At 39.3% G+C, this 26260-nt stretch overlaps 1 protein-coding gene and 1 long non-coding RNA gene across 2 annotated transcripts in view; both read left to right on the top strand.

Moving 5' to 3' along the window:
* The window catches only part of LOC126337009 (chromodomain-helicase-DNA-binding protein 7), a gene marked incomplete at its 3' end in the record, with an annotated part of 254459 nt that overhangs the window by 61232 nt on the left and 166967 nt on the right, over positions 1-26260 (top strand). Inside the window, 5 exon segments of the mRNA XM_050001259.1 lie at positions 1455-1654; positions 6278-6448; positions 6627-6911; positions 9377-9494; positions 21918-22085. Coding sequence (XP_049857216.1) covers positions 1455-1654; positions 6278-6448; positions 6627-6911; positions 9377-9494; positions 21918-22085 — 942 coding nt within the window.
* LOC126337010 (uncharacterized) lies at positions 12325-14448 on the top strand. The gene is made up of 3 exons (XR_007565031.1): positions 12325-13453; positions 13930-14097; positions 14322-14448. It is a non-coding gene; the product is annotated as an uncharacterized LOC126337010 (long non-coding RNA).

The following is a 26260-nucleotide window of genomic DNA, read 5'->3' as shown; positions in this document are numbered from 1 at the left end:
TACTGTTATTGAGAAGGCATGATGCCTACTCATAGAAGCTAAATCAAACATGAATTTCAGGGGAGAAGTGATCTCTACAGCAGTGTGTTCCCTCAGCAGATTGAATAGTTAGACTGGAAGGAGAATGATAAAGAAAGAAGCTATAACTTGGCAGTATTTGGCAGCAAAGTGCACATCCACATTCCAAAGGCCTGCAGTCTCAAATGTGACGAAAAAGGCTTTGGCTGTGTATTTGTTGAGCAGGTTTAAATGAATGGTATGCTTAACTTTCTACACAGTGTTCCACAGAGATTAATAAAAACAAAGGATGTCACACAGGTTAAGAAAAAGAATATCTGTTTCAGTGAGGTAATGGTTCACAAAGATGGAGAAATATGAAGCACTTCTAGTCATTAACAAGAGCTGAGTTTGTTATTTATTCCATCACAAACAAAAATGAAGATGAAACAGCAGAAACAGGACTGCAAGAAGTTGAATCACAACCATGAATGAGAGTAGCACAGAATAATTCAGGAGTAACAAAGATGCTGAGCCACCTATGCTAATTAAACCACTGATATCTTCCAGACTGCTTAAACCTTAACTCTTATATTCTGAAAAGTTATTTGATTCAAAGCCATAAACACCGGCAAAGTCGCAACATTATCAACTGATAGATGATTTTGGACTTAAAGTGCCAGCCATTACTGATTGTGGATTGTGGAGGGATGTTGGAAATCGGAAGGTATAACTGACTGCATTCTTAGGCAAATTACATATGTTGCTTTGAGTGCTTTGTGGGATAGAAACTATATCTGACTGTATTCTTTTCTGAAGCAATTTGCATGTGTTGCTTTGATTGGTTTGTGGTGTCACAGTATAAAATATTTAAAAAAATTAAATTTTCTATACTGAAATTACTCGGCTACAAAATAAGTTTTCTTTTGTTGTAACAGAAGTTGGTAGAAGCTTTTATTATGAGTGCAGGTGACTTTTTTAACCTTGCTGCTGTTTAGAACATATTGGACAATTTCAAGTGAGGTATATCTACCTCGACCCATCTGATCATCCTCTATAACTTATAAGAGTAGCTGAGTGGTCATATATGACAACGACTTACGATCTCTTTCAATATCTAGTGGGGAGAGGAATGTTTCTTAAAGTACGGATGTTTTGTGTGTGTGTGTGTGTGTGTGTGTGTGTGTGTGTGTGTGTGTGTGTGTGTGTGTGTGTGTGTGTCATCCAGCTGTACTGGACTTTGTCTCTCACGAAGGTAAGTAATGTCCCAGGCATTCTCATTCTCTGTGGATTAATATGGAATGTTTTCATTTTTATACTGTTAACAACTCCACTAGCTATTAAAACATACAGATATATATTATAGTGCTGTTGAAGGTGTTTCATTGTGTGTTTTCCCTCTAAATACTGCTGGCAATTGATTATGTAAGTACTTAGTGGTGAATGTTGTTTTATAGGTATCAAGTACAACAGGTAAAGCTCGAAACAAAGGTGCCCCCAGACCAAAAAAACCAAAGAAAAAGCCAGAAGATGCAGCGGCTCTGGCACCACCTGCTGAGTGTAATGAGGCAGGAGATTTCAGTGAACTCCATGGCATTGGTGACAACTTTCAAAACACTTCTTTAGATGAAAAACAGAAGAAGCCAAAGCCACCTAGGTAAGATTGCACGCGTGCGCGCTTTTTGTGTGTGTGTGTGTGTGTGTGTGTGTGTGTGTGTGTGTGTGTGTGTGTGTGTGTGTGTGATATATAGGAAAAAATAGCTTAATAACTGGCCTCACATTTTTTTTTTTTTTTTTTTTTTTTAAAGGATAGTCGTGCTTTCTTTCGTCATTGCCGGCCGGAGTGGCCGTGCGGTTCCAGGCACTACAGTCTGGAGCCGCGTGACCGCTACGGTCGCAGGTTTGAATCCTGCCTTGGGCATGGATGTATGTAATGTCCTTAGGTTACTTAGGTTTAAGTAGTTCTAAGTTCTAGGGGACTGATGACCACAGCAGTTAAGTCCAATAGTTCTCGGAGCCATTTAAACCATTTTAAACCTCTCGTCATTAATATCAATTAAACATGTACCAGTAATGTTCCCAAAATAACATAAGTAGCTGGTCTTTCTGGCCCACTAATGCCTCTAAGTGGCCGGTTTTCAAAGTGTTAAGACAGTAACACATAAGTGAATATTCTCCCTGTGCAGAGGGAGGGAAAGAAAGAAAATCATGAATTGAAGTTTCAACTATTGTCTTTTGTGTAGTAGTTCTTGTTTATTCTTGTTTATTCCTGAAGATAACGTCTCACAGAAGCATAATTGACAACTAATATTTTATTGTGCATGTAGCACAATATTAGATATAAGAAATTACTCATATAGCAAGAAAGAACTTTGCAACCACTGCAAATAAAGATTTAACATTTTTCTAGTGTGTGTCTCAGTACTATTTTAAAAATCTCTGTGCTTTGTGCTTGAGGATAGAGATCTCGTGATGTAATTATTTCTGAATGGTTTTACACTATTGCAGCATCGTTTGTGCAAAAGACATGAATTGAACCTGCTTCTTTGTGTACCAAGGTTATAGAGTTTGTCACATGTTAGGAACTACTATAAAATACATGTCATGTGATGAAATTTTCTCAGCAGTGTTTTGTGACGTGTAAGAATGATAGAATGACGATATTTATTCATTAATATGATGTTGAGAATTATTGTGGAACTGTAAAAGTTCTGACATTTCATTGACAGTTGGCTCTACACTAATGGACAACTAATACATTGTTACCATTACATAGTTTAATGTCAAATTAAATTCAAGCACTGTTATTTGTAGACTAATATTTGTATTTTATCGCCTGCTGTCATATTTGTGTCAAGATAATCTTATGAATGGGTCTTGCAAATTAGGCCTGTAGTTGACACCAAATTCCAATTTGCTTTTTTATCAATAGACACCATGAAAGAGCATTACAAAATATGTGTGTACTTTGGAAGTGGACTGCTTATACTTTGTTGGTGTTGTCAGATAATTCACGATATTCCAACCAATGATGTCCAGCTGTGTGTTGAAGGTGCGTCTATTAGGTTGGTGCATAACACACACGTAACAGACTTCATACATCAATAATGTATTCTCCTTCATTATATGCAACAGTCTGCCAACACTGGGGGGTAACTTTCAGATTCAGTGACTGTAATAACCATGTTTTTTCAGGCGAAGAACTTGTCAATCCATGAGTGGAAAATGTGAGAATCTGAGGGTGCAAGATCAGGTGGAAAGATGGGTGTGAAGTAACTTCCAACCCAGCTCCTGTATAGTGTTTTTTGTCAGTCTAGCAGACTGTGGGTGGGCATCACTTAATGCAGTCTTCCTGGTCATTGTTCTTGGATTGTCTGCAAGATGTCTCAGTTGTTGGCAATAAATGCCATTAGGGATGGTTAAATCTTAAGGAGGCCATTCTTAGTACACCACGCCACCGCTGTTCCCCCAGCTGTGAAACATGATCTTTTGTGGATGTGCACAGGTCTTTTGAGGAGTAGTTTCTGGTTTGTTTGGGGGTTAACCATACCTTTCTTTTCCTTATGTTAGCATAAAGACACAATTTATAGTCACAAGCAATGATACAGCATAGAAATGATCTGTGGTGTTCACAAGCCAATGACAAGCAAAGAGAGATGCATATATGACCACCTGCTGATTTTTTGTGATTTTGGCTTATAGTATGCAGTACCCATACACCCAATTTTTGAACTTAACGCCATTGCATCCAAATGTTGCACAATCATGGAAGGATCACAGTTTATCACATTTTCCAGTTCTTGGGTACACTGAAACAGATCACTGTGGATTAATTTGTTAAATGATCTTCATCAAACCCAAAGGCTTTCCTGAATGTTGACTAATATCAAAATGACCCTCCTTAAAAGGAGAAAACCAGTATCTTTCAATGCTCTGTCCAAACACATTATCTTCATACCCAGTGCCAATGTTTCTGGCTGCCTCTGCTGCTGTCAGCCCTCCACTGAACTCAAAAGAATATATCGGAAATGTTCAGATTTCTCCACTTGGAACTCCATTTTCTTGTACTCACAGCTCCACTCACTCTCTCTAGATGACAAAATGTAAGCCCAATTAGCAAGAGTGAACTACAAATAAAAACTGACAATTGATAAATAAACCCATAGTAACTAGAAAACAAATATGCAAAACAAAAACACTATGAACCTATGCACGAACATAATAGTTTCGAGAAAATATGCTTGTGTGAAATGCAATACTTTCTTGCACTGATGAAAGAATCCGCCATGTGAATGAAGTTGGCATAATGTGGAGACATTTTAAATCTGCAAAGGCAGAGGCATGAAAATAATTTGTTTGTTGCCTTGTGCTGAATGCATAAGCAAGAGAAATGCTTTTTTCCCCTGCCATTTCAAAAGCTTTCTTCTGAATTGATAATAACCAGTCATTATACTTCCATCCATACATTCTTAATTTGTGAGTAGTGCAATCCAAAACTATGGCTTATGTCATTTTAGTCGCTACTCTCCACACTAATTCGTCACCTTCTGAATTTTTTTTTAATTTATTTTTTTGTTACTATTTAGTTTTATATTTTTCACCTCAGATAGGGATGAAGATGATTTGTATTTGACATGAAGAGTCTTCTTTTCCCACTTGGGTTCCAAAAATCATCAGTGCAGTAGATGATGTATAATAGTGATTCTTATCTGTGGAAATAGTTTTGAAGCAATTTATTCAGTTGTTCTGCGCCATTTGGTTCCTAAATCCCATTTCCTGCTTGCACTTCTATCTCCCAAGTACATACCTAGCCAAAGGATACTGTTTGGCTAGTGTTTCATGACAGAAGGGAAGGATTCACCCTTGGAAACCACACGGTCAAGTACTCAAGGGTAAGATGGAGGAAACAATTTAGGTATGGAAAAAAGGTAACATTTAAAAAATGTTTTATGATTGGACTGATTATGAAGAATGTTTACCTTCATTGATGAGACTTAAGTAGGACAAAACTACTTGACACAATCATGAAACCCGAGGGTAGCAGGTAAGTGATAATGAAGTATTTGTGCTTTTCACTAATATTGCAGATTCTATCACGTGGCTCATGTTAATTGTTACTTACTCAATTTCCGCCACAAGTGTTGCACTCTGCTCACTCTTACGCTTAGTTTTCTTCTTATTGAGCCATCAGTGTGTCACTGTTGTTGCAACAAAACTACTAATGTGAGATTTAATAGTTACAGTTTTGATTGGCATAACCAGTGTGGAAAGATCAGCCCGTTTGTAGTTAATAATTTCCTGAAAATTGTATGCTGGAGGATGGAACTTGGCTGCACACAATCAGAATGTGTTTAATCTTCTGTGTTGAGGTACTTTGACAGTTACTTGACAAAGTTTACAGCTCAAACACTGCAATATGTTATTTTTCTTGTCTCCAGTCAAATGATAACTTTTACTACCAACGTTACATTACATCACAGTTCAGGTGATGTATAGTCTTGCAAAGTTGGACATGTTATATTCTGTCCTTTATTACATTCTGGTACATTTAGCAGCATAGACAACTTGGTCAGTAGTAGAGAGTTTAGCTTGGGAACAGTAGGCAATTATAGTAATCAAGGACATTTGGTAGTATCGTAGTACAAAGTACGCTGTTATTGTCTGCAGACAGTTCAGAATCCAAAAACTGGGTTTAGTGACAAGTAGTGGAACTTTTTTGTGCATTGTGATGTTGTTCCCAACAAAGTGCATAGAGGCTCAAAGACAGTTACAAATTTTTACACACAGTAAGAGCCAAACCTCGTGGTGTTCAGAAAGGATCTAGTGGTAATAGTTACTAAAACTTAGATATAATATATAAACAGTCTTGTGTGTGTTACTGAAAATACAATAAAAAACTGTGTGTTGCAATAAAGCATTTAATATGCAATAAAACAGTCATTAATCACTGCTTGCTGTTTTTTGTATCTGCTTTGATGTATATTGAATAATAGATTTTTTAACCATAATTTAGGAATCTCTTTATTGTATATTGAAAGACTATGCAACAAATTTTGTTATTTGTATTTGCTGTGTTGTTGTTGTTGTTTTTACCAAGAAAGTATTTCTATGGACTTAAGAGTGAAACTGTGTGTACTTTTTTCTCTCTGTGCGCGTGTGTGCGCGCGCGCGCGCGCCTTTTTTCCCTTTTCACAAGTTAAACAGTTAGCTACTTCAGTGTGAGCTGAAATAATATAATTGTGATAGTTGTGAACAGGATTTACATATTTTTCTCTTTCAGGAAACCAAGAGAACCAAAAAAACCAAAAGAACCAAAGACTCCAAAGGAACCAAAACCACCCAAAGAACCTAAAGCTGCCAAAGAGCCGAAACCTCCAAAAACTCCCAAGGAACCGAAGAAAAAGAAGGAACCTAAAGCACCTGGGGAAACAAAGTCTCCAAAACCAAGAAAGTATGTGCTTACTTCTTGCTGTGCAGCTCGTGAGTGAGTGAGTGAGTGAGAGAGAGAGAGAGAGAGAGAGAGAGAGAGAGAGAGAGAGAGAGAGAGAGAGAGAGAGATGTGGTAAATAAGCACTGCTGCAAAATAAGTAAGTCTATCAAGTTTATTTAATGTTGATTGTTGGTTCCAGGAAAGTAGCCAAGAAGAAGGATGGAATAGTGGAAGAAACACCATCTAGTTCAATCGAGAGTGGTGTTGAAGAAGTCCTGTCAGATCTTCTTGCAGCAGTAGAATCTGAAATTGCATCAGTGGAAAGACAAGACAGTGAAAGTGAAATGCTGACCCCAGATGATCCTGCAAGCCCTTCGAAAAGTTTGTCAGAATCATCAACGAAGACAACGCCAACGACTAGAAAGCCTAAAAGGGATAGAAAGGCGAAAGTGAAACCAGTTTTTCCTGCAAAACGGAATGCAAAGTTAGTATATAAAATAAAATTTGAAATTATTTCCGACAAACATGTGTCACACTTTTAGAACTATAATGGTTATGATTTTGTTGCTGACCGATATCACAGTAAGTCTGATTTTTTCTCGGTAGGTTAGGTTAATGGACTTCCAGGGGGCAGAGAATTCGAAAATGTGTACGCAGGGGAAAAACATTAATTTTGTTGTGTGGTTTTCTTCGTCTCATTAAACACAGCTTATTTAGTACTGTTGTATATTCTCAGATGGGTTAAAATTTTCATATGAGCAGCAAAAATACATCTAGACCCACGGAGTGATGTGTTACGTTGTGATGTCTGTAGCTTTGTGGCATATAGATAGGGTTTCTGGTTTCATACAAATGTCAGTGGTAGAAAGTACCAACCTTATTAAGTTTGTTTAAAGTTTGACGATGTTAAATTTTTTTGGCAGCCATAAATATTGAATGCTCTCAGTGAATTTCTAAACGTGGATAAAACTGACTATTATCTGATACAATACTTTCATTAGAAAAATCTTAGTCCAACTAATAATAAATCTGAACTAAGTTCTACTCTGGGAGAAGCATGGGGCAGTGCAGTTAAAGTGAGGCCATAGAAGCTGCCAAGATGAACATTACAGTGGTTGACTGAGTGAGGTCATCTCCCCAGGAATTCTGAAGAAAATCCACAAAGTGTTATTGGATGGCTGTTGACTGAAAGCGTACAAGTTAGCGAGCATTGTAGGCATTTCAAAAGTGCTGTACGTTGAATATGGACTGAAAATTGGACATGAGAAAGATGTGCGCAAGACTGGTGCTGCGTTCACTCACAATGGAACAAAAAAGCTTTATGCAGATGTTTCAATAAAATTGAGTTATTGCGACAGTTCATAACCACGGATGAAATGCGGATCCATCACTCGCCCTTGAGAGGAAGGAACAGTCGAAATAGTAGGTTGAAAGGGGAGAATTGGCTGCAAAGAAGGCACAGACAGTTCTGCCTGCATTGCAAGGTCATGGTGTCAGTGTTTTTAGATGTATGTGGGACAATTTTCATTAATTCTCTTCTAAAAGGAAAAGCAATCAATGGATGTATTATATTTACTTATTGCAGTGTTCAGGTGATGAAATTGAGCAAAAAAAGTCTTGCCAGAGAGAGAGAGAGAGAGAGAGAGAGAGAGAGAGAGAGAGAGAGAGAGAGGGGGGGGGGGGGGTTACTTTCATCACAACAGTGCATCATTTCATGCCTCTATCACTTCATTAAGCACCTTATTCGTCAGATGTAGCCCACTCTGATTTGTTTCCAAAGATTTGCCACAAATGAAGAGGTGGAGTCTGTAATTGAACCATTTTGCCCCATAAACAGATGCTGAGTTCCAAAAAGTCGCAACAAAAAAGTGTGTATCAATGTGAAAGGAGACTATGTAGAGAAATAAAAATTTCCCAAAATATTTGTATTCTTTGTTAGTTTTTGATACTTCTTAGATAGCACTTAAATTCATTAGAGAAATAAACCCAAATTATTATTAAAGTTATCATAATTGAAGTTTCATTTGCAAGAGATTCGTAATGTGACAGGGAATTGTTAACATTGAGAATGTGAGCACAGTTTCGAAAACATAATTGTTGGAGAAGCCAACAATGACAGTGCTGCTGATTGTTGTCTTGACAGTCCTGTAGTTTGAGGTACTAGCTTCTATAACTTAACTAAAAGTAATTCATTTCATATTTAAGCACCGGAAAATCCAAACAGAGTATCAAAGCTATTGAACATCATTAGGAAAAGTGTATCAATGTGAAAGGAGACTATTTTTGACAAAGGCCTTAGTGGTTGGAAGCTAACTTTCCAACTGTCTTTTCGCTGTGCCATTCTGTGACTCAGCATCTCTGAAGCTATTATACCTGTATTTATAATTTGGCAAGTATAACTAATAATAGGAGGTATTAGGGTTTCTGATAAAATTGATTTGATAACATAACCATTAATTATGCATTAATAGATAATTATGATATGGGTGTTCTTTAAAAGTATCGCCTGTAAATCTTCACACTTTTTCTGCAAGTAGCATTTAGAGATAAAAAACATTATTTTTATTAAAAATTGATTCAGTATGTGTTGATATTAAATATAAGATTAAAATAGAAGTAAAAAAAATACTACCACCAAAAATGGAATTAATAATTTTGCAATTGTAAGACTCATAATGCTGATTGGCCCATCACTTTGCATACAAAAAAAGCAATCTTAGTGTTGCATAATTCTATGGTCTCCCTCCATATATCTTTCAGTGCAGTGTACAAACTCTGTAGTGTGGCATATGGTTTGTAGGTAGCTGCATTAAACGTGCATTACATCACTTGTGCTCCGAACAGTTTATGGGGAAAACTTGCATTTACACTGTAATTAACCATTTTGAAATTTGAGTCAACTTTAAAATGTTGCAGGTTTATGAAAGTAATCTTTTCCATTTTTAACAGGGGAATGTTCACAAAGAAGAATAAAAAGAAATTAGTTGGCGGTGATGAATCTGATGCAGAAGACATGTTGGCGACTCCTCCGCCATCGCCTGACGATGATTCAGAAAGTTCAAAAAATGTGAGTAGCACTATTCAAATATGTTGTTACTCCTTGGTTAAGAGGGTTTGTGGAAAGTATCTAGACAGTATCTACAGACAGTTTAATGCCCTGTAGACTGCAAGTTGTATGAAGTGGAGCACAAAGATCAAATTTTGATGAGGGTATGATTTAATCAGTGTAGTAGGTCACCCACAGGAAAACTTAAATCTGCATGAACAAAAATAAATGTGTAAATTTTCCTCCTGAATGAGAGGCCATTGTATTAACATTTAGTGTGTAGCTGTCATAATACTATGCCGCTTGTTGGAAATGAGAATGAGCAGCAAATATAATATTATGTCATGCCAGTTACGCTGATTTTCTGCAGTGTCAAAGTTGTATTTATGGCTACTCCGAATGTCAGGTGTGCAGGCTTTGTAGCTTTAGCTAGTTGGTAGTAGTGGTATCACTAGATAATTTTATTGTCTTTGAAACCATTGTAGTCGTCTGTTGTTTTGCAGGCATTAGCTGATTTTCAAATTCTGTTTTATGCCTTTTGTGTGAAATTGTGTTGATTTTGTGTTCGAAATGTGCAGTGAAGAGAGAAAAATCTGGAGCAAATGATTTACCAAGCCATTGACGAGTCTGCAAGTAATGAGAACAAAATATTTGATGAGGGTTCAGATTACACCTTCATTGTATTATCATTGCATATTGTGTTATGAAGGATTTTCCTACAGATAAATCAGCAAATCAATCTTGAACATATGATTGCAGCGAGTGAGTGTTGGACTATGTACTTCTCCAGGTTTCAATTTGTATCCCACTGTTCTCCACAGTGAACCCTATATTGTGCTTTATTCTTGGGTTTTGTGTATATCTGTAGGTTTCTGTGGTGTGTAAAAGAAATTCAAACAGAAGGATTACTTGTTTGGTTACCAGGATATGTATTTGAATACCAGAGCTCCTTTTCAGTTATTTTCAGGTTTAACATTATCAATGCCAAGATGTGTATATTCAAAGTAGAAAATCCAGTACACCTAAAAAAGTTTTGAAATTCCAGATACATATTTGTACAAAAAAAAAAAAAAAAAACAGTCCAGAGGTAACAATCTTGGCGATTTGTTATTATGTGATTCACTTGTATGTATTAATAATCTGAATCAGATTAGTTGCTGTTGGCTGTTGCCTGTTGCAATTTGGTGTGGGTCACGACTAATTTTTGTTGACAGTTTGTTGGAAGATTTTCAGCAATGTTTCCTCTTTCTTTCCGTGCCTTTGCACTGTGTGTGTGTGTGTGTGTGTGTGTGTGTGTGTGTGTGTGTGTGTTTCATTACCCTATTCTTAAGAACAGTACTGTACAGATAAACACCATAATGTAATTACAGAGAGAATTATACTGCCACCCACTTTCTTTTTTAAAGAAGGGAACTCTTGAATATTAGATTAAAGGGCTGTTTCCACACATTTTTCCGCAGATGGCTACACCGAAATGCCAAAGAAACTGGTATAGACATGTGTATTCAAATACAAAGATATGTTGGTAATGCCTATATAAGACAAGTGTCTGGCAGATTGGTTACTGCTGCTGCAGTGGCAGGTTATCAAGATTTAAGTGAGTGTGAAGGTGGTGTTATAGTCAGCACACAAACGAAACGATGGTACACACCATTTCCAAGGTAGCAATGAAGTGGGGATTTTCATGTATGACCATTTCCCAAGTGTACTGTGAATATTAGGAACCCAGAAAAACATCAAATCTCTAACATCGCTGTGGCCGGGAAAATATCCTGCAAGACTGGGACCAACGAAAACTGAAAAGAATCTGTCAACGTGGCAAGAAGTGCAAAGCTTCCGAAAATTGCAGAAAATTTTAATACTGTGCCATCTACAAGTGTCATTGTGTAAACCATTAAATGAAACATCATCGATAAGGGCTTTCAGAGCCAATGGCCCACTCGTGTACCCTTGATGACTGCATGGCATAAAGCTCTACGCCTTGCCTAACTCATCAACACAACATTGACTTCTGATGACTGGATACATGTTGCTTGGTCGGGTGAGTCTTGTTCCAAATTGTATTGAGCAAATGGATGTGTACGTGTATGGGAACAACGTCATGAATCACATGGACCCTACATGTGATAGGGCACTGTTAAAGCTGGTGGAAGCTCTGTAATGGTGTGGGGCATGTGCAGTTGGAGTGATATGGGACACTTGATGCACCTACGTACGACTCTTTGACAGGTGTCACATATGTAAGCATGCTGCCTGATCACCTGCATACATCCAGTCATACCCATTGTGCATTCCGACGGACTTCGGCAATTGCAGCTGGAAAATGTGACACCCCACACATCCAGAATTGCTACAGAGTGGCTCCAGGAACACTCTTCTGAGCTTAAACACTTCTGCTGGCTACCAGGCTCCCCAGACACGAACATTATTGAGCGTATCTGGGATGCCTTGCAACATGCTGTTCAGAAGAGATCTCCACCCCTTCATACTTTACTAGATTTACTAGATTTATGGACAGCCCTGCAGGATTCATGGTGTCAGTTCCCTCCAGCACTACTTCAGACATTAGTTGAGTCCATGCCACATTGTATTAGGGCACTACTGCTTGCTCGCAGTGCTCGCGGGGACCCTATACAATATGAGGCAGGTGTACCAGTTTCTTTGGCTGTTCAGTGTAGAAGTGCTAATATAGATAATGGCAGAACAAATTTTGGAATTTGTAGTGTTATGTTTCTTATGCCACTAAGTTGTTGTTGTTGTTGTTGTTGTTGTTGTTGTTGTCTTCAGTCCTGAGACTGGTTTGATGCAGCTCTCCATGCCACTAAGTAGTTTAATCAAATTAGTGCAGTAACTGTTTCTAGACAGAATCCATCCTATTCAGATCAGCTTTCGTGGAATCTGAAGTAAATTACGTTAAAATAAACAAAACAGATTACAAGAATACTTTGCTACCTTCAAATTATTAATTATTTCACTATACTCTCAAATATCCTATTTAGTGTTGAATTTGTAATAACAGACATGGGGAGATTTTTTAAGGTATTTGAGAAATTTTGGGTCAGAACTTAAACGTTTTCACCTGGCATTAAACTTGGTGTACTAGATGTTACCATCACCATTTGACATCAGTGTCTAATTATCTGTGCTGCCAACTCTACAAGTTTCATTGTCTTAACCATAGCTTTCAGATATTTCTTAACAAACTATTCAGTTTGTGCTGAATAGAAAAGCATAGTGGCTAAAATTGGTTATATTTTAACCACATTGATATGTGAGACAACTCTAGCTGTCTAAAATAACTGAAGAAAATGAATGTAGAAACGTACTTCCAACATCTTTCATTTGATATACAAAAGAGGGACATTAACTTCTGAAGACATTTCTCAAGTTTTTGTCCTGTAATGTACCCCTGGAAAGATAGTTCAACCATATATATTATTAAAGTATTATGTAACTGAAAGATGTATGGGGATAATATCATCAGTACCTGCCTATTTGAATACCTCATCTGTGGAGCATATTTCAACTTAATATCTCACTTTTGTGTGGTTGTCATGTGGCAGTCAAATGGCAATAAATATCCCATAAAGCACATTCTCTACTGGGATGCCAAGAAAACAGCCATTAAGACTCTTATTTGAAAGGAAACTCATTAAAATCTCAGCCCCATTTAGATTTCAGGTTATTTTCTGAAACCACTGAGAAGAAAAGCTAGGATAATTCTTTAAACAAGCCCATGCCAGATATCATTTTTTGTACTTGTCAGATTTGATAGAGTGCGCCAACTTTTATGCTGAGGGAATGTTAGTTTGACCTTCCTTAATTTGCATTAGGGGAGTGTGATTCATTGATAAATAGTGATTGCTAATGGCTGTAACTTTTGAAGCATTGTAAAGGACAAAAGTTGGTTGTGAAAATGGCTGCAGAATTTAGACTGACATTTTGTAGGTAGGTGGTGTTGACTGACGTTTTGTAGGTAGGTGGTGTTGACTGACGTTTTGGAGGTAGGTGGTGTTGACTGACGTTTTGGAGGTAGGTGGTGTTGACTGACGTTTTGGAGGTAGGTGGTGTTGACTGACGTTTTGGAGGTAGGTGGTGTTGACTGACGTTTTGGAGGTAGGTGGTGTTGACTGACGTTTTGGAGGTAGGTGGTGTTGACTGACGTTTTGGAGGTAGGTGGTGTTGACTGACGTTTTGGAGGTAGGTGGTGTTGACTGACGTTTTGGAGGTAGGTGGTGTTGACTGACGTTTTGGAGGTAGGTGGTGTTGACTGACGTTTTGGAGGTAGGTGGTGTTGACTGACGTTTTGGAGGTAGGTGGTGTTGACTGACGTTTTGGAGGTAGGTGGTGTTGACTGACGTTTTGGAGGTAGGTGGTGTTGACTGACGTTTTGGAGGTAGGTGGTGTTGACTGACGTTTTGGAGGTAGGTGGTGTTGACTGACGTTTTGGAGGTAGGTGGTGTTGACTGACGTTTTGTAGGTAGGTGGTGTTGACTGACGTTTTGTAGGTAGGTGGTGTTGACTGACGTTTTGTAGGTAGGTGGTGTTGACTGACGTTTTGTAGGTAGGTGGTGTTGACTGACGTTTTGTAGGTAGGTGGTGTTGACTGACGTTTTGTAGGTAGGTGGTGTTGACTGACGTTTTGGAGGTAGGTGGTGTTGACTGACGTTTTGGAGGTAGGTGGTGTTGACTGGCGTTTTGGAGGTAGGTGGTGTTGACTGGCGTTTTGGAGGTAGGTGGTGTTGACTGACGTTTTGGAGGTAGGTGGTGTTGACTGACGTTTTGGAGGTAGGTGGTGTTGACTGACGTTTTGGAGGTAGGTGGTGTTGACTGACGTTTTGGAGGTAGGTGGTGTTGACTGACGTTTTGTAGGTAGGTGGTGTTGACTGACGTTTTGTAGGTAGGTGGTGTTGACTGACGTTTTGTAGGTAGGTGGTGTTGACTGACGTTTTGTAGGTAGGTGGTGTTGACTGACGTTTTGGAGGTAGGTGGTGTTGACTGACGTTTTGGAGGTAGGTGGTGTTGACTGACGTTTTGGAGGTAGGTGGTGTTGACTGACGTTTTGGAGGTAGGTGGTGTTGACTGACGTTTTGGAGGTAGGTGGTGTTGACTGACGTTTTGGAGGTAGGTGGTGTTGACTGACGTTTTGGAGGTAGGTGGTGTTGACTGACGTTTTGGAGGTAGGTGGTGTTGACTGACGTTTTGGAGGTAGGTGGTGTTGACTGACGTTTTGGAGGTAGGTGGTGTTGACTGACGTTTTGGAGGTAGGTGGTGTTGACTGACGTTTTGGAGGTAGGTGGTGTTGACTGACGTTTTGGAGGTAGGTGGTGTTGACTGACGTTTTGGAGGTAGGTGGTGTTGACTGACGTTTTGGAGGTAGGTGGTGTTGACTGACGTTTTGGAGGTAGGTGGTGTTGATACTAATATTACTTGCTTGCTCCTTTCTTTGTATGGGGGAAACTACAATATAGAAACAATTGCCCTCCCAATCTCTGCAATATCCTTGTCAGATCCTGTGCTGCTCCTGCACCCATCTCCTTACCCTTTGGCTCCTACCCCTGTGACTATCCCTGTTGCAAGATGCCTTGAGCAGTCTTCTGCAACCATCTATACAAGCCCCGTAACTGACAAAACATATACTATCAAAGAGAAATGACACGTCATATACCAGCTGTTATGTAAACAATGTTCAGCGTTTTACATTGGCATGACTACCATCAAGTTATCAGTTAGGATGAATGGGCATCGGCAGAGGATGGATGCCAGCAACACAAGATATCCTGTTGCAAAACATGCTCTACAACCTGACAATCGTGACTTTGTTGCATGTTTCATCACGCATGCCACCTGGATTCTCCCCCCCCCCCTCCAGACACCAGTTTCTCAGAACTCTGTTGATGGGATCTAGTGCTACAACATGTCCTCCTTTCTCACCACCCACCTGGTTTTTATTTATGTTAATTTCTTCTGTATCAGCATTTCTTCACAATAACTGCTTGTTTCTTTACTACGTTTTAGTTTCTGCATCTTTGATTTTCTGACTTGCCTATTTTTAGTCATCCCCCTCCCACCTCTGTGTTCCATGCAATCCACTTTGATTTTCATTCTAATTAATTGTTGCATGATGCTTTAACAGTGATCTCAGTCTTGCATATTTCCCTGTCTTTCACCTTTAAAGTCTCAGGTTTTCAAATCTCGTCCAATGTAGTCCCCAGCAACCAGTGTTTCCTTTTCATCCTCTCCAGTTAGTCTTCCCTGACATGGGGTCTGGTTGATTTTCCACACTCTGCCCCTTTTTCTAAACCTCTCCATTCCATTCCTTTTTTCACCCGTCTTCCTTCCCCTTCAGCCCTTCTGTAGGAAGATTGAGCCACTGGCTCCGAAAGCTTGCCTAACGTGTGTGTGTGTGTGTGTGCGTGCGTGCGTGCGTGCGTGCGTGCGTGCTTCCATGGTTCTAATCACCTTCAACCAAATCTTTCTGGGCATATGATCACATCAACATATTCTTAAATTAATGTTGTCACTGTTGCAAGTGACCTTCATCGGAGTGATACATTTACTGCTTGCACAATGATGAACAGATAGTTATGGTTTGTGCACTCTTGCTAGATGCAGCAGACATCTATGTAGGCATTTGAAGAACCAGTGCTAAAGTGATCTTCATTGCATGCTTAATGCTGACTTCAGAATGCGTATCACCTTCGTTATCCGGCCACTTGGTGAGTAGGAACTGCTTAACTTCCACCATCTCAGTCAACAGCATGCCATACCCAAGTCACAGTGGAAATTGAAAAGAACAGTGTGCTGCCCTTACTTCGTGTGGAAATGTGTAGAAAACTCGATGTCTCACTTGACTGCCAAGTGCATGGGAAACCTACCTGTTTGACAGATACTTAAGTTTTCTCCCTACTACTACCTGAAACATTGGCACCGGCTTCGCTATCCCCGTCTGCTATCTGCCTTTATTCCCTCTTCTGCTCCCAGTCCAACCTCACAGTAACATTCCATCCTCCAGCACACATGTGTAGCTCCTTCAGTTAATGAGCTTTGTCAGTGAGATGTAATCTCCAGTTATATTCCTTAACTTACATGCAATCACTTACAGTTTCAGAAGTTTTAATCAACATATTTCCTTCTTTTCTTCATTCCTTCCACTGTATATGCGGCCAGTGATGGGTTGGGTCAGGTCTGGTATGTTAAATTTCATAGAGAACCGATCCTACTCTTTTGTCTGTCTCTTCTGTACTTGCTCAAATGTAATAACATTGAAAAACATAGGTGCTATTCACTATACAGCAGTTCTCTTAGGTTGTTCGCAGATGATGCTGTAATTTACCGTCTAGTAAGGTCATCCGAAGACCAGTATCAGCTGCAAAGCGATTTAGAAAAGATTGCTGTATGGTGTGTCAGGTGGCAGTTGACGCTAAATAACGAAAAGTGTGAGATGATCCACATGAGTTCCAAAAGAAATCCGTTGGAATTCGATTACTCGATAAATAGTACAATTCTCAAGGCTGTCAATTCAACTAAGTACCTGGGTGTTAAAATTACAAACAACTTCAGTTGGAAGGACCACATAGATAATATTGTCGGGAAGGCGAGCCAAAGGTTGCGTTTCATTGGCAGGACACTTAGAAGATGCAACAAGTCCACTAAAGAGACAGCTTACACTACACTCGTTCTTCCTCTGTTAGAATATTGCTGCGCGGTGTGGGATCCTTACCAGGTGGGATTGACGGAGGACATCGAGAGGGTGCAAAGAAGGGCAGCTCGTTTTGTATTTTCGCGTTATAGGGGAGAGAGTGTGGCAGATATGATACACGAGTTGGGATGGAAGTCATTACAGCATAGACGTTTTTCGTCGCGGCGAGACCTTTTTACGAAATTTCAGTCACCAACTTTCTCTTCCGAATGCGAAAATATTTTGTTGAGCCCAACCTACATAGGTAGGAATGATCATCAAAATAAAATAAGAGAAATCAGAGCTCGAACAGAAAGGTTTAGGTGTTCGTTTTTCCCGCTCGCTGTTCGGGAGTGGAATAGTAGAGAGATAGTATGATTGTGGTTCGATGAACCCTCTGCCAAGCACTTAAATGTGAATTGCAGAGTAGTCATGTAGATGTAGATGTAGATGTAGATGCTGAGTCACAGGTAGGCAGAACAAAAAGACTGTTAAAAAGTGAGTTTTTGGCCAACAAGGCTTTGTCGAAAATAGTCCCCCCCCCCCCCCCCCCCCCCCCCCCCCCCCACACACACACACACACACACACACACACACACACACACACAAACCCAGCTCTCAGCCCCATAACCAGTCTCCGGCAGCTGGAGCCGGACTTTGCATACTTGGCCAGATGTGACATTGTCTTCAAAGTGTTGGTGCATTGTGTGACTGAGGTGACGTGTGGAAACCATCTCAATATTTACCTAAGTGAATGTGGAAAACCGTCTAAAAACTACATCCATGCAGTCTGGCACAATGGCCCTCGTCATTAATTTACTGGGTGGTTTTGGTTTGGGAACTCTCTCCCCGTGTTCCAGAAGAGGGCGCTCTAATGTGTTCGAAATGCTAAACGATAAACGAATTCTGTTTTTCATTTCAACTTAACACAGTGAGATCATATTTAGATAATGTACTAGTTGCTGTGACATTTAATACATACCAGGTAGTATGATTGTTTTTGCATATCAGCTAGTATAATACCTTTTTGTAGTACTCCTAGAAACAGTCTTTCAATTGCTGAGTACCACCACACTTTCTGGACTGCCTTTTCTTTTCAATTTTTTCCCTCTTGAGTAGTGCAAAACAAACATTTTTGACTCTCTCTTCTAGTTGGGTCATGTGCATTAGTCAATAAGCTCACGTTTTTGCTTTGAAGCCTCATAGGGTTGGTCCCTGCTGATGCTCATTTGCAAACAGAGAACTCAGATAGCTGTGCCTTCTCTAGCAATTGCTGAGCAGTGTTAGTTCTGAGGTTGATATTGCATGTGTTAGTTTTTCACTTTGTTTCCTAAGTTCAGCTACAACTTAACAAACATGGTTTATGCTTTGTTTTAGAATACATTTTAGAGCCAGTTATTAGCTAGAAAGTGAATTCCATTCATTCATACGAGGCATGCATTTGCTAGCAGAGTTCATGATGTGATAGAAATTCCACAGCAACTCCATGTAACAATAATTCATCATTTGTTGTGACTGGATTAACAGAATTTGAAATGTTGTGTTCCCTTCAGAATTGTTGTTTCTTTAATTAAGCTTCATATGTTTTACACGCAATATAAATGAAAGTTAGTTTTTCTGAGAATTAAAAGCTTTATTGATTTTGGAAAATTCGTTAATTACTCATCAATTTTCTTACATTCAAAAGATTCCACAAGAATGTGGGCCAGTGCTTGTTCCTGTCTTCTTGAATGCAATAATTAGTATGGTACACTATGTGATCAAAAGTATCTGAACATCTGGTTGAAAATGACTTGAAAGTTCGTGGCACCCTCCATCGGTAATGCTGGAATTCAGTATGGTGTTGACCCACCCTTAGCCTCAATGACAGCTTCCACTTTCACAGGCATGCGTTCAGTCTTGTGCTGGAAGGTTTCTTGGGGAATAGCAGCCCATCCTTCAGACTGCTGCACCGAGGAGAGGTATCGATGTCAGTCAGTGAGGCCTGGCGTGAATTTGGCATTCCAAAACATCCCAAAGGTGTTCTACGATATTCAGGTCAGGACTCTGTACTCGATAGTGTTTAAAGATGCAGTTACCATCCCCGAATTGCTCTTAAACAGTGGGAAGCAAGAAGATGCTTAAAACATCAATGTAGGCCTGTGCTGTGATAGTGCCATGCAAAACAAGAAGGTGTGAAATACCCGTCCGTGCAAAACATGACCACACTGGAACACCACTGCCTCTGAATTTTACTGTTGGCGCTACACACCGTGGTAGATTACATTCACGGGGCATTCACCATACCCACACCCTGCCAATGGATCCCCACATTGTGGGTGTTCGCCATACCCACACCCTGCCAATGGATCCCCACATTGTGGGTGTTCGCCATACCCACACCCTGCCAATGGATCCCCACATTGTGGGTGTTCGCCATACCCACACCCTGCCAATGGATCCCCACATTGTGGGTGTTCGCCATACCCACACCCTGCCAATGGATCCCCACATTGTGGGTGTTCGCCATACCCACACCCTGCCAATGGATCCCCACATTGTGGGTGTTTGCCATACCCACACCCTGCCAATGGATCCCCACATTGTGGGTGTTTGCCATACCCACACCCTGCCAATGGATCGCCACATTGTGTACTGTGATTCGTCAACCACACAACATTTTGCCATTGTTCAGTCATCCAATTTTTACACTCCTTACACCACGCGAGGTGTCGTTTTGCATTTACCGGTGTGATATGTGGCTTAAGAGCAGCCGCTCGACCATGAAATCAAAGTTTTCTCATCTCCCGCCTAACTGTCGGAGTACTTGCAGTGGATTGTGATGCAGTTTCGAATTCCTGTGTGGTGGTCTTGATAGATGTCTCCCTATTACACATTATGACCCTCTTAAACTGTCAGCGGTCTCCTTCAGCCAACAGAAGTTCGGCCTGTACGATTTTGTGCTGTGTGTCCCTTCACATTTCCACTTCACTATCACATTGGCAACAGTGGACCTAGGGATGTTTAAGAGTTTGCAAATCTCGTGTACAGATATACAATAAATGTGACACCCAATCACCTGACGACATTCGAAGTCCATCCCATTCTGCTCTCACAATGTCTAATGGCTACTGAGGTCACTGATATGGAGTACCTGGCAGTCGGTGGCAGCAATGCATCTAATATGAAAAACATATGTTTTTAGGGGTGTGCAGATACTGTTGATCACATAGTGTATTTGACTATTTCTGTGATTCTGCCCTTACATATTCAGTGTAACCAAATGCAGCTGTCAGCTCCGTGCAATTTCTTCCTATTTCCTGAGCTGTGTTTGACAAATTCAAATGCTAAAGCTTGGTAAGGCGTTGATTTTTGTTAAAAAAGAAATTCACATACAATGAGTGAAGTGTGAGCTGTTGCAGTGTTGTGCTATTGCTGTGAACAGTTTGGCTATAAAATCTGAACATGTTACTAAAATTGCTTCACGTAAATGGCATCAACTAGTTGGTAATATTCATTTACTGTGTGATGGATGCAATGAGCAAATTTCTGTCAAACCTATCAATCTTATTTTGGCTCTGCTCTTTATGGAACTATTGGTGTTATGACTGGCATATAAATGTCATATTGATACATACATGTGTCACCACTAATTAATTACAACCTCTTTGAACAATTCTGGATTGCTCAGAAGTTGCTGAATAAAGTTCACAACAATGTGTTCTGTCCCCTCATTGTTACTTTATTTCACCATTTCTATATTAATTCTAGAGTTGTAGTATTTGTAGTTCGTTGTTGAATTGATATTGGTTACAGTGTTCACTTTCACCTTCTGCTTGGAGGATCGTAAAAACAGAATATTCATAGTTAAATATTTTAAAAATGACCAAATTTTGAAGTTGGAGCTGCTTGTTAAGGCTCAGCTGTGTATATTCACTCACCTTGGGAAACAGATTTTTCACAGTTAACAGCGATGTCGTGGTCATGGTAAATATTCAGCGATATGAAAGGAACAGCCATATGAAACAAAAAAAGTCTAGTAAATATGGGCTTTAAACTCCATACCTTAAGAGCTATAAGCACTTCTTCGTCTTTGATACTGTGATACAAATCGCTTCTACTGCAGTTACCTTGCTCTGGATGTTTTGAGAGATGGTAGTATGGACAAACAGTAGGTGAGGAAAATGCCATAACACCGTTTAAGTTTTTGCAGGTGAAGAAAAAATTGTTTCTTAAAAAATAATACAAAGTGATATAGAAAGTTGCTACGTGTTTAACTGTATTGTAGAGGCCTAGTTGTTGCCAGATTGGAGAAGTCCATGTACTCTTTGGTTATGGAGTTACTGGTACTGGAATTAAGAGTTCTTACAGACAGATGGAGTTACAAGGTTTTCATTGCCTACCATTGATGTGAAACACATCTCTTCTACTGAACAGATGCTCATAATTCTTAACATGCGCATTTTAGAGCTCATGTTTATTAGACTATTTTTGCTTCAAATGATCTTTTCTGTCATACCCATGAATACTGCTGATCCATCCTCCTGGGACGGGCTGTACTTGTTACGTTGATATGTACTAGATAGAACCTTATCTGATGTATCGAAATGGCATTTAGATTTAAATTATTCTTGGTACAACAGGTTTCCTGCATTCTGTTTAAGAATTTTAGATGGTTTTTTGTTGCAAGTAGTGCACTTTAGTATACACGGTGAATTACCTGTTTTGCTTTATGACATGAGTGGTGTGTTTTACTCTACAGTGTTGACTTGTTTGTTTAATAGAAACGCCGATCTGCTCGAAATACTCAAAGGAAGAAGTATGTTGATGATATTATGCTTAGTATATCGGATGAGGACTCTCCAAAGTCATCAGCTCCAAGAACTGATCTGCCGAAGACTTCTGCAGATGATTCTGCTGATCCAGCTGTGAAGCCAAATTTTGTTTACATTGTGAGTAACTGTTCAGTGTTTATATTTAATAAAGATTAAAGTTTATAACCAGTATGTATTGATTATTTGTGCCACTATCCATCATGACTTGAAATTAGTCCATATAAATCATCATTGTTTAAAAACTGCAGTTAAACTACAACCAAGAGGAAAGAAAAGTGATTGTGGGTCCCCCCCCCTTGCTCGCTCTTAATTTTTCTTAAGAGCTGCTTATGACATCTTCCTCTCCATACCTGGAAGTCTCAGGGACATTCCCCCTCCCCAAGTTTTGAGTCGCCACCCTGCATGTTCATTACTTTAGATTGAAATAAAATAAAAGTTTCTTAAATTTCTATTCCATGGGTGGCTGATGGAAGTTGAATGACATCGGCCATTGGTGTCTGTTTTGTGATTTCCACCACTTTCACAGTGCAGACTATGTTTAATATGTCTTTGTATAAGGTAGCAGAAATAAAATGTAGTTTATTATCATTGGAAAGTTGAATTAGTCTTGTGTGTTGAAATTAGAAGCAGTAAACGTAATTTTGCAGGCTTGTTAAATTTGGCAGCATCCCAAAAAACATTTGATACCTCTCAAGATCCCCTTAGCTGGGTCACACGTTCTTCATAGAGTGGGTGTATAGTAATGATTCCTTTTTTCCCTTGATGGCACCTTAATATGTGAACTTGATGTAATGTTTAAGTTAACTGACAGAATCATTCTAAAGTGTACTATTTGCATGGGGGCAATGTCCCAAATTTTCTTCATGCAAGCATTCATATTCCTGTTTCTGAGGCAGTCACGGGTAATGTCTAATTTCACTGTGCCTTTAATGGATTATTAAATAATATTTTTAGTTGTCTTTTAAAAGCATTGGAAAGTGTCATGGATGTCTTGGATTTGTTTGCTGTGTATCATAAACTGGCCACAATTGTCAGCCGCACTGGCCAGAGCTCTTGAAAGGACAATGTCCATGATGCTGTGTAGGTGTTATTAATTTTTTTTAACAATAATTACATGTTAATTGTTGGTTTTTCTTGGGTGGCATTGGTTAAAAAGTGTAATTAGATCCAACGAGAACTATGCAACTGGAATGAAGAGAATATGTTAATTAAAATGTGGATTGTATTCTTTACATAATAGTGATCATAAAAAAGATAGCAATAATATATATGGTTTAAGAGTTAGCAGTCTTTTCTAAAAACTGGACAAATCTGGCAATGAGAAGCAGCACAATAAAGAGAACCATTATATTGGTATATGCAGAGAACCCATAATTTTTTAGAGACAGATACATGCACGTAAGTCACACCTCTCAGATAATATGATGAAATCTTGCAGAATAGCTGAGTGTGGCTATTTAAGGTACTTCCAGAACTGTGTTTTACTTCCAATATAATAATGAAATTTATTATGGTTTCAAGGCTATGATTGTTCTTGTTTCAAACCAACAAAAGGAACAGTCATCAGTTTATCAAAAGGCTCAGATTTTTCTTGAAACACCCTTGGATTCATCTGTAGGCAGTAGTATTGTGTAAAGGTGGAAACAGGTTAACCAAGTGTACCTTTGCGTCCTTAAATTCACTAAATAAGAGAGAATTATAGCCTGTCACTGCAGATCTCTTCAACACGTCACACCAAAGTACCAACAGACAAAATAAAACATGAATGCTACTACATATTGGTATCACTCAACATTAAGATGTTTCATATCATTTTTGTTGAAATGTCTGTGATCGTCTGAGTGTTTGAGTAGTGCATTAGTAAATTGTATGTGCTTCTTACCATGATGTTTATCTTCTTTAATATTGTCTGTGGTCACTTTACTTAACTGTAGGCTCTCTCCCTTCTGTCATTTTCTCTTCTGTGTTATGTCAAAGATTGTGTGATTTAGGATGGGTGGTGGATGGGCATTACTTGAGTCATTGATAGTGGCCATGACATGTTTGGGTATGCATGCCAAGAGTTACAGTACTGTGTTGATGTTGCCCTCATAACACAAGACATCTGTGTTGACCACCTGTAAAGTGTTAAGCTTCAAAGGGATTCTGTATTGACTGATTTGTGTTCCTGCATCTCTTGTAATTGTCGTGCAGCAGTGTTTTGAAGCTTAGGAGAACAGTATAACCCCTCTTTTACATTCCTTGAATATCCCATCATTTATGACATTTTTTAATTGTTTCCATCAAATGTTCTGTGTCCACAATTTATATCCCACCCTTTTACATCAACATATGTATTATCTTCCCACGATTTATGCTTTATGAAAAAACTGACATAAAATGATGCTTCAATGATGTTGGCCATCAAGTAGTATTTACAAACATAATGTGTCAGTAGGTTTAACATTAATGCAACAATTTTCAAATGTAATTAAAACTTGTTCTTGTGATGGCGGGACTTCTCTGTGACACTATCAGTTAGTCAGTATTGTCAGCATCCTTCATCAAAAATGAAACTTAGTGACACCAACATGCTGCATACAGTGTCCAGTGGCACAGGAGATAGTCTCAAGATACTGGTTCCAAGTGTAATTATAAAAGTGTTATGGAATACATTTTTTGGTATCATTACAGATTAATTCTTGAAGATGGAGGACTTTGTGATTACGACCTACTTTTGAACTTGAAATTTTTGGCTGTACTTCTCCCAACTACTGGGCATTTGACAGTGACATAGTCACACACAAAAAACTTTCACCATGAAGTTATGTGCTGTTATTGTGGAACAATATAGGAATACTGAAAATCATATTAGCTATTTTAATTTTACTGCTGGCAACTGTCATCCTTATTATCTTTATTGATGGTTTGCAGCATTGGGAATAGTACTATATTTTTAACACAGTGAATGGCAAAATCCACAAAAATATGTTACAAATTTGTGACTGCAGGAGGTGGAGAATGAATGAATTACTGTTACCTCCCATGTTGCTTATACTCACACATTGTGTTTTGCCATGGTTACCAAGTGAGACCCTTATCAGGGAGCATACTACAGTGTGGCACACGAAATGTGTCATCACTTGGTTCATACATAATTTGAGTTCACTAGGTATCTTATCTGAGCATCTCTACAGCAGTAGCTGGAGCTTGGAGAAACAAGCAAGGTACGAAATGACATGCAATTCACAATACTGCTGCTAGAAGACTGGTGTTAACAACATGGCCAGCAATTCATGACTAACAACATGGCCAGCAATCGGCAATTGTTACTTTTTCATGAAACAAAAAGCTGATTTTGACAACAGTTTAACACACTGTGGCCCTCTTGCAAGAGTACCATTCACAGGCTGTATGATCAATTTAGACCTGAAGGATAAATGTTGGAAGCGAAGCGACCTGGGCCGAAGCCCATTTGTTTGGCAGAGAATATTGAAGCGGTATGAGTTGCTCTACAGAGAAACCCTGGAAAGGCAGTAGTGCAACTGTAAATTGAAAGTGACCTCCGGATGTACCCGCACACAATGATCTCTGGTCAGAAGCTCAGTGCAGAGCACAAGTGGCAGAGACCACTGTTTGCCCACTGGGCGGAGGATAGGAAATAAACTTTGAGTAACATGTGGTTTCCAGATGAGGCACATTTTCATTTGGATAATGTGGTTAACAGACAAAATGTACACTTTGGGGCCATTGAAAATCCGCAAATGCTTTATGAACGACGACATTGTGACCAGAGGATGACAGTGTGGGTCACAATTTCTAGTTGTGGACTTATTGGACGTTTCTTCTTGGAAGAAACTGGGAACATTGTATGTTATTTGAGCGTGCTGCACAATAACTTCATTCCACAATTTGTTGCTATTAAACATGCTGCGGTTCATGTAAGATGGAGGAAGCCCACATACTGCAAACACTGTGGTGGGTTTCTTACAGAAGCATTTCAGTATGCAGGTCATTTCTCAGATTTCCAGGTTCTTTCTGTGATGGACAGTTTTACCCCCACTCCCATCCCTGATAGTCCAGACCTTGATTCATGTGACATATTTCTATAGGGGTACCTGAAGGAAGCATCCACATGATTCAAGGGAGCTCAGATGCCTTATTCTTCAAGCCTGCAGTGAAATCGTGGTTTTCGCTAGCATTAGTGTTCGTATAAAGGAAGGTGGGAATTGAAATAGTGGACATATTGAGTATGTGTTGAGTTACAACAATTGTCTACAAAGTGTTTTCCGTGTGTGGCAATGTATGTTTTT

This window comes from Schistocerca gregaria, chromosome 2, assembly GCF_023897955.1.
Source record: "Schistocerca gregaria isolate iqSchGreg1 chromosome 2, iqSchGreg1.2, whole genome shotgun sequence".
Classification (NCBI taxonomy): domain Eukaryota; kingdom Metazoa; phylum Arthropoda; class Insecta; order Orthoptera; family Acrididae; genus Schistocerca; species Schistocerca gregaria.
This window is presented reverse-complemented; position numbering and strand designations above follow the sequence as displayed.